This window comes from Oncorhynchus masou, chromosome 13 (assembly GCF_036934945.1).
Source record: "Oncorhynchus masou masou isolate Uvic2021 chromosome 13, UVic_Omas_1.1, whole genome shotgun sequence".
NCBI lineage: Eukaryota > Metazoa > Chordata > Actinopteri > Salmoniformes > Salmonidae > Oncorhynchus > Oncorhynchus masou.
Genome location: NC_088224.1, coordinates 7,143,774 through 7,153,541, shown reverse-complemented (window position 1 = coordinate 7,153,541; position 9,768 = coordinate 7,143,774). Strand labels below are relative to the sequence as shown.

Here is a 9,768-nt window from a genome sequence, read left to right as displayed (position 1 = left end):
ACCCAAGTGCCATCTCCTCATTGGTTTATAGAAGCAGGTACCCACATGCCATCTCCTCATTGGGTTATAGAATCAGGTACCCGCGTGGCATCTCCTCATTGGTTTATAGAAGCAGGTACCCAAGTGCCATCTCCTCATTGGTTTATAGAAGCAGGTGCCCAAGTGCCATCTCCTCATTGGTTTATAGAAGCAGGTACCCAGGTGCCATCTCCTCATTGGTTTATAGAAGCAGGTACCCAAGTGCCATCTCCACATTGGTTTATAGAAGCAGGTACCCAAGTGCCATCTCCTCATTGGTTTATAGAAGCAGGTACCCACATGCCATCTCCTCATTGGTTTATAGAAGCAGGTACCCACATGCCATCTCCTCATTGGTTTATAGAAGCAGGTACCCACATGCCATCTCCTCATTGGTGTATAGAAGCAGGTACCCATGTGCCATCTCCTCATTGGTTTATAGAAGCAGGTACCCACATGCCATCCCCTCATTGGTTTATAGAAGCAGGTACCCACATGCCATCTCCTCATTGGTTTATAGAAGCAGGTACCCACATGCCATCTCCTCATTGGTTTATAGAAGCAGGTACCCACGTGGCATCTCCTCATTGGGTTATAGAAGCAGGTACCCACATGCCATCTCCTCATTGGTTTATAGAAGCAGGTACGCACGTGGCATCTCCTCATTGGGTTATAGAAGCAGGTACCCAAGTGCCATCTCCTCAATGGTTTATAGAAGCAGGTACCCAAGTGCCATCTCCTCATTGGTTTATAGAAGCAGGTACCCAAGTGCCATCTCCTCATTGGTTTACAGAAGCAGGTACCCAAGTGCCATCTCCTCATTGGTTTATAGAAGCAGGTACCCACATGCCATCTCCTCATTGGGTTATAGAAGCAGGTACCCGCGTGCCATCTCCTCATTGGTTTATAGAAGCAGGTGCCCAAGTGCCATCTCCTCATTGGTTTATAGAAGCAGGTACCCAAGTGCCATCTCCTCATTGGTTTATAGAAGCAGGTACCCAGGTGCCATCTCCTCATTGGTTTATAGAAGCAGGTACCCAAGTGCCATCTCCTCATTGGTTTATAGAAGCAGGTGCCCAAGTGCCATCTCCTCATTGGTTTATAGAAGCAGGTACCCAAGTGCCATCTCCTCATTGGTTTATAGAAGCAGGTACCCAGGTGCCATCTCCTCATTGGTTTATAGAAGCAGGTACCCAAGTGCCATCTCCTCATTGGTTTATAGAAGCAGGTACCCAAGTGCCATCTCCTCATTGGTTTATAGAAGCAGGTACCCAAGTGCCATCTCCTCATTGGTTTATAGAAGCAGGTACCCAAGTGCCATCTCCTCATTGGTTTATAGAAGCAGGTACCCACATGCCATCTCCTCATTGGTTTATAGAAGCAGGTACCCACATGCCATCTCCTCATTGGTTTATAGAAGCAGGTACCCACATGCCATCTCCTCATTGGTTTATAGAAGCAGGTACCCACATGCCATCTCCTCATTGGTTTATAGAAGCAGGTACCCACGTGGCATCTCCTAATTGGTTTATAGAAGCAGGTACCCAAGTGCCATCTCCACATTGGTTTATAGAAGCAGGTACCCAAGTGCCATCTCCTCATTGGTTTATAGAAGCAGGTACCCACATGCCATCTCCTCATTGGTTTATAGAAGCAGGTACCCACATGCCATCTCCTCATTGGTTTATAGAAGCAGGTACCCACATGCCATCTCCTCATTGGTTTACAGAAGCAGGTACCCATGTGCCATCTCCTCATTGGTTTATAGAAGCAGGTACCCACATGCCATCCCCTCATTGGTTTATAGAAGCAGGTACCCACATGCCATCTCCTCATTGGTTTATAGAAGCAGGTACCCAAGTGCCATCTCCTCATTGGTTTATAGAAGCAGGTACCCACATGCCATCTCCTCATTGGTTTATAGAAGCAGGTACCCACTTTGCATCTCCTCATTGGGTTCTAGAAGCAGGTACCCAGGTGCCATCTCCTCATTGGGTTATAGAAGCAGGTACCCAAGTGCCATCTCCTCATTGGTTTATAGAAGCAGGTACCCAAGTGCCATCTCCTCATTGGTTTATAGAAGTAGGTGCCCAAGTGCCATCTCCTCATTGGTTTATAGAAGCAGGTACCCAAGTGCCATCTCCTCATTGGTTTATAGAAGCAGGTACCCAGGTGCCATCTCCTCATTGGTTTATAGAAGCAGGTACCCAGGTGCCATCTCCTCATTGGTTTATAGAAGCAGGTACCCAGGTGCCATCTCCTCATTGGGTTATAAAAGCAGGTACCCGCGTGGCATCTCCTCATTGGGTTATAGAAGCAGGTACCCACATGGCATCTCATCATTTGTTATACGCACGTGGCGGATTGAAAGACTCAATGTTTTGCCGGTTGTCGTGGTAATACTATGAAAGTGTAGATGCCAATCACCATATAATTTCAAAGATGTAAAAGCCTGGAATGAGTAGAGATGACTAGAAACGATTCAGTTGGCCGTTATAATTTTGGATTAATTGTCAGAGTAGAGGACCTTGTGCATTTCAAGTAAAATAACAACTCAATGTTTTTATCCCAGGACAGATTAGCTAGCAACAGCAAGCTAGCTAGCTAAATTGCCATATATGCTTAATGCTTTTTGACCTGTTTTCCAAATGAATGTCATTGGTTCAGAGTTTGTTTTGATATTTTCACCTGCGTGTTGTAATCGCATTTGGGGTTGTGGGACAAAATACATTTATTCACGATAGTAAACAATGGCGCACGAGCGCAGCCGGTTTGGGTTCCGTGTAAGGTGTATGTAATGCTCTGACTTCAACTGTATATATATTCTGGATACAGTAGAGCAGAGTATATACTGCTCAAAAAATAAAGGGAAAAATTAAACAACACAATGTAACTCCAAGTCAATCACACTTCTGTGAAATCAAACTGTCCACTTAGGAAGCAACACTGATTGACAATAAATTTCACATGCTGTTGTGCAAATGGGATAGACAACAGGTGGAAATTATAGGCAATTAGCAAGACACCCCCAATAAAGGAGTGGTTCTGCAGTTGGTGACCACAGACCACTTCTCAGTTCCTATGCTTCCTGGCTGATGTTTTGGTCACTTTTGAATGTTGGCAGTGCTTTCACTCTAGTGGTAGCATGAGTCTACAACCCACACAAGTGGCTCAGGTAGTGCAGCTCATCCAGGATGGTGCATCAATGTGAGCTGTGGCAAGAAGGTTTGATGTGTCTGTCAGCGTAGTGTCCAGAGCATGGAGGCGCTACCAGGAGACAGGCCAGTAGATCAGGAGACACGGAGGAGGCCGTAGGAGGGCAACAACCAAGCAGCAGGACCACTACCTCCACCTTTGTGAAAGGAGGACCAGGAGGAGCACTGCGAGAGCCCTGCAAAATGACCTCCAGCAGGCCACAAATGTACATGTGTCTGCTCAAACAGTCAGAAACAGACTCCATGAGGGTGGTATGAAGGCCCGACGTCCACAGGTGGGGGTTGTGCTTACAGCCCAACACTGTGCAGGATGTTTGGCATTTGCCAGAGAACACCAAGATTGGCAAATTCGCCACTGGCGCCATGTGTTCCTCAGATGAAAGCAGGTTCAAACTGAGCACATGTGACAGAGTATGGAGATGCCGTGGAGAACGTTCTGCTGCCTGCAACATCCTCCAGCATGACCGGTTTGGCAGTGGGTCAGTCACGGTGTGGGGTGGCATTCCTTTGGGTGCCGCACAGCCCTCCATGTGCTCGCCAGATGTAGCCTGATTGTCATTAGGTACCAAGATGAGATCCTCAGACCCCTTGTGAGACCATATGCTGGTGCGGTTGGCCCTGGGTTCCTCCTAATGCAAGACAATGCTAGACTTCATGTGGCTAGAGTGTGTCAGCAGTTCCTGCAAGAGGAAGGCATTGATGCTATGGACTGGCCCGCCCGTTCCCCAGACCTGAATCCAGTTGAGCACATCTGGGACATCATGTCTCGCTCCATCCACCAATGCCACGTTGCACCACAGACTGTCCAGGAGTTGGCGGATGCTTTAGTCCAGGTCTGGGAGGAGATCCCTCAGGAGACCATCCGCCACCTCATCAGGAGCATGCCCAGGCGTTGTAGGGAGGTCATACAGGAACGTGGAGGCCACACACACTACTGTGCCTCATTTTGACTTATTTTAAGGACACTACATCAAAGTTGGATCAGCCTGTAGTGTGGTTTTCCACTTTAATTTTGAGTGTGACTCCAAATCCAGACCTCCATTGGTTGAAAAATTTGATTTCCATTGATAATTTTTGTGTGATTTAGTTGTCAGCATATTCAACTATGTAAATAAAAAAGTACTTAATAAGAATATTTCATTCATTCAGATCTAGTATGTGTTATTTTAGTGTTCCCTTTATTTTTGAGCAGTGATTTATGGATACAGTAGAGTACACTATATACATATAACTATATATATTATGGATACAGTAGAGTACACTATATACATATAACTACATATATTATGGATACACTAGAGTACACTATATACATATAAATATATATTATGGATACAGTAGAGTACACTATATACATATAAATATATATTATGGATACAGTAGAGTACACTATATACATATAACTATATATATATTATGGATACAGTAGAGTACACTATATACATATAAATCTATATTATGGATACAGTAGAGTACACTATATACATATACATATATATTATGGATACAGTAGAGTACACTATATACATATAAATATATATTATGGATACAGTAGAGTACACTATATACATATAAATATATATTATGGATACAGTAGAGTACACTATATACATATAAATATATATTATGGATACAGTAGAGTACACTATATACATATAAATATATATTATGGATACTGTAGAGTACAGTATATACATATAACTATATATGTTATGGATACAGTAGAGTACACTATATACATATACTATATATATTATGGATACAGTAGAGTACACTATATAAATATAAATATATATTATGGATACAGTAGAGTACACTATATACATATAAATATATATTATGGATACAGTAGAGTACACTATATACATATAAATATATATTATGGATACAGTAGAGTACACTATATACATATAAATATATATTATGGATACAGTAGAGTACACCATATACATATAAATATATATTATGGATACTGTAGAGTACAGTATATACATATAACTATATATGTTATGGATACAGTAGAGTACACTATATACATATACTATACATATTATGGATACAGTAGAGTACACTATATACATATAAATATATATTATGGATACAGTAGAGTACACTATATACATATAAATCTATATTATGGATACAGTAGAGTACACTATATACATATAAATATATATTATGGATACAGTAGAGTACACTATATACATATAAATCTATATTATGGATACAGTAGAGTACACTATATACATATACATATATATTATGGATACAGTAGAGTACACTATATACATATAAATATATATTATGGATACAGTAGAGTACACTATATACATATAACTATATATATATTATGGATACAGTAGAGTACACTATATACATATAAATCTATATTATGGATACAGTAGAGTACACTATATACATATACATATATTTTATGGATACAGTAGAGTACACTATATACATATAAATATATATTATGGATACAGTAGAGTACACTATATACATATAAATATATATTATGGATACAGTAGAGTACACTATATACATATAAATATATATTATGGATACAGTAGAGTACACTATATACATATAAATATATATTATGGATACTGTAGAGTACAGTATATACATATAACTATATATGTTATGGATACAGTAGAGTACAGTATATACATATACTATATATATTATGGATACAGTAGAGTACACTATATAAATATAAATATATATTATGGATACAGTAGAGTACACTATATACATATAAATATATATTATGGATACAGTAGAGTACACTATATACATATAAATATATATTATGGATACAGTAGAGTACACTATATACATATAAATATATATTATGGATACAGTAGAGTACACCATATACATATAAATATATATTATGGATACTGTAGAGTACAGTATATACATATAACTATATATGTTATGGATACAGTAGAGTACACTATATACATATACTATACATATTATGGATACAGTAGAGTACACTATATACATATAACTATATATTTTATGGATACAGTAGAGTACACTATATACATATAAATATATATTATGGATACAGTAGAGTACACTATATACATATAAATATATATTATGTATACAGTAGAGTACACTATATACATATAAATATATATATTATGGATACAATAGAGTACACTATATACATATAAATATATATTATGGATACAGTAGAGTACAGTATGTACTTTCTGGATACAGCAGAGTACAGTATATACATATAAATATTATGGATACAGTAGAGTAAACATAGAGCATCAAGATGAACGGATTTAAACCTCAAATGAAATCATTCTATTAATGACATAATTTAACATTAAAGGGATGCTTCAACGTTGAAGGGATGCTTCAACGTTTAAGGGATGCTTCAATGTTTAAGGGATGCTTCAACGTTTAAGGGATGCTTCAACGTTTAAGTGATGCTTCAACGTTTAAGGGATGCCCACTTGTTAATCCATCCTCGGGAAATAAAGATCTTTGCTGCAGTAGCAGAGGTCACTGTGTTGTCAGTCAATTCCTCTTGTGACCACTAGAGGGAGATATAAACTCCATGTGTCCCTTGTATCCCCCACTGTCAAAAACAACACTTCCTGTTTCCTCCTGAGTCACAGATACTTCAGCCAATCAACTGCCAGGTAGAGTAGGCTGCTAGGCAACGGACTTGCATGTTGTGAATGTCGACTCTGGCACGTAATCCCATCTGAAAAACAGTAGGATGGAGTAGAAAGAGAGAGAGAGAGGAAGAGAGAGAAAATGAAAGAGATAGGGAAAGAGAGGAAGAGAGAGAAACAAAGACAGAGACAGAGAGAGAGAGAGAGAGGAAGAGAGAGGAAGAGAGAGAGCGAGGAAGTAAGAGAGAGAGAGAGAGAGAGAGAGAGAGAGAGAGAGAGAAAGAGAGAGAGAGAAAGAGAGAGAGAGAGGAAGAGAACAGTTTGTGTGAGAAGAGTGGAGGAATAGGCCCCACAATGTATAATAACTTTAGAGGACAAAGCTTATTAGCACCACACTGAACATTACGGCCCCGGCAGCTAATTCACCATGTTGGCCACAATAAAAGTTCTGACATGGAATATCATTCCTGCACTTGATGACATACCCAGGTATTCATTTCCTCTAACTGATGGTTGAATATTAACTATCTTCTCATCAACACTTTACACGATCACATTATTGATATACAGTATCCACCTTCAATGTAGCCACCTTCAATTTAGCCACCTTCAATGTAGCCACCTTCAATGTAGCCACCTTCAATGCAGCCACCTTCAATGTAGCCACCTTCAATGTAGCCACCTTCAATGCAGCCACCTTCAATGTAGCCACCTTCAATGCAGCCACCTTCAATGTAGCCACCTTCACTGAATCCACCTTCACCAGCTGGCTGTTCCCAAGAAAGCGAAGGTAACTCAGCTAAACGACTACCGCCCCGTAGCACTCACTTCCGTCATCATGAAGTGCTTTGAGAGACTAGTCAAGGACCATATCACCTCCACCCTACCTGACACCCTAGACCCACTCCAATTTGCTTACCGCCCCAATAGGTCCACAGACGACGCAATCTCAATCACACTGCACACTGCCCTAACCCATCTGGACAAGAGGAATACCTATGTAAGAGTGCTGTTCATCGACTACAGACCAGCATTTAAGGAGGAGGCTGAATAAATATATATAAATGTACCTAAAAGTGTGGGGCTCTGCCCTGAATCACTTCTAAGAGTATGAATTAGGCTGTATGAGAAGGTTTGAATCCTAAGAATCCTGCCTACACAGAGTTTGAAGTACTATACCAACATAGCTACTGTAGTAGGTTGAAGATGTGTGCTGGAAAAACTTGGTAGAGCATGGGTGGAATAGGTGTTGTGGTGCTGTAAAACCTTGGTAGAGCATGGGTGGAATAGGTATTGTGGTGCTGTAAAACCTTGGTAGAGCATGGGTGGAATAGGCATTGTGGTGCTGTAAAACCTTGGTAGAGCATGGGTGGAATAGGCATTGTGGTACTCATGTGAATTTCCTTTATTTTTCGACTTCAGACCAATGCCTATCCTCACTTAAAACATATATACATTTTTTATATATTTTTATTTAACCCTAATTTTACCAGGTAAGTTGACTGAGAACACATTCTCATTTATAACAGCAACCTGGGGAATAGTTACAGGGGAGAGGAGGAGGGATGAACGAGGATGATTAGGTGGGTATGATGGTATGAGAGCCAGATTGGGATTTTAGCCAGGACACTGGTGTTGTCACCCCAAATCTTACGATACCATGGGATCTTTAATGACCACAGAGTCAGGACACCCGTTTAATGTCCCATCCGAAAGACGGCACCCTACGCAGGGCAATATCCCCAATCACTGACTTGGGGCATTGATCCTTCTGAGCATTAATTATACTTTGGATGGTGTTTCGATACACCCAGTCACTACAAAGACACAGGCGTCCTTCCAAACTCAACTGCCAGAGAGGAAGGAAACAGCTCAGGGATTTCACAACGAGGCCAATGGTGACTTTAAAACAGTTAAAGGGTGTAAAGGCTCCGATTGGAGAAAAATGAGGATGGATCAACAACATTGTAGTTACTTCCAATACTAACCTAAATGACAGAGTGAAAAGAAGGAAGCTTGTACAGAATTGTTTACAATAGTAAAACTGCAAAAAAATGTAATGAATACAAAGCTCTATGTTTGGGGTAAATCCAACACAACACATCACTGAGTACCACTCTTTATATTTTAAAGCATGGTGGTGGCTGCATCATGTTATGGGTATGCTTGTCATCGGCAAGGAATGTTTTATGGACAAAAATAAATGGAGCTAAGCCCAGGCAAAATCCTAAAGGAAAACCTGGTTCAGTCTGCTTTCCACCAGACATTGGGAGACAAATTCACTTTTCAGCAGGACAATAACCTAAAACACAAGGCCATATAATATAAACTGAAGATGCTTACCAAACGTAATTAAACAATTCAGTCCCATAATGCAGTATCAACTGTAGGCCTAGACTATATGTGTCTTGTCGACAACGTGCCTCACACATAGCCTACAATACAATAGTATTCTCTATTATAGGAGAAGTGTTAAGAGTAAAGATTCGCAGACTAGGCTAGAAGAAGCCAATTACAACAACGTTAACCCCCCCGAAAAAAACAACTTAATGTAACGGTATTCATTGTCTGAAGAATCTTTGGACCAAAGTGCAGCGTGGTAAGGCTAAGCGTGGTAAGGCCCAGCGTGGTAAGGCCCAGCGTGGTAAGGCTCAGCGTGGTAAGGCCCAGCGTGGTAAGGCTCAGCGTGGTAAGGCTCAGCGTGGTAAGGCTCAGCGTGGTAAGGCTAAGCGTGGTAAGGCCCAGCGTGGTAAGGCCCAGCGTGGTAAGGCTCAGCGTGGTAAGGCTCAGCGTGGTAAGGCTCAGCGTGGTAAGGCTCAGCGTGGTAAGGCCCAGCGTGGTAAGGCTCAGCGTGGTAAGGCCCAGCGTGGTAAGGCCCAGCGTGG

General features: G+C 40.8%; 1 protein-coding gene across 1 annotated transcript in view; it reads left to right on the top strand.

Annotated features, from left to right (window-relative positions):
• Nucleotides 1–2,768: 2,768 nt before the first annotated feature.
• The window catches only part of LOC135551629 (cytosolic 5'-nucleotidase 1A-like), a 66,412-nt gene continuing 59,412 nt past the window's right edge, over nt 2,769–9,768 (top strand). The window contains exons 1-3 of the mRNA XM_064982817.1: nt 2,769–2,801; nt 3,528–3,722; nt 9,458–9,752. Coding sequence (XP_064838889.1) covers nt 2,769–2,801; nt 3,528–3,722; nt 9,458–9,752 — 523 coding nt within the window. The remainder of the gene's footprint in view (nt 2,802–3,527; nt 3,723–9,457; nt 9,753–9,768) is intronic.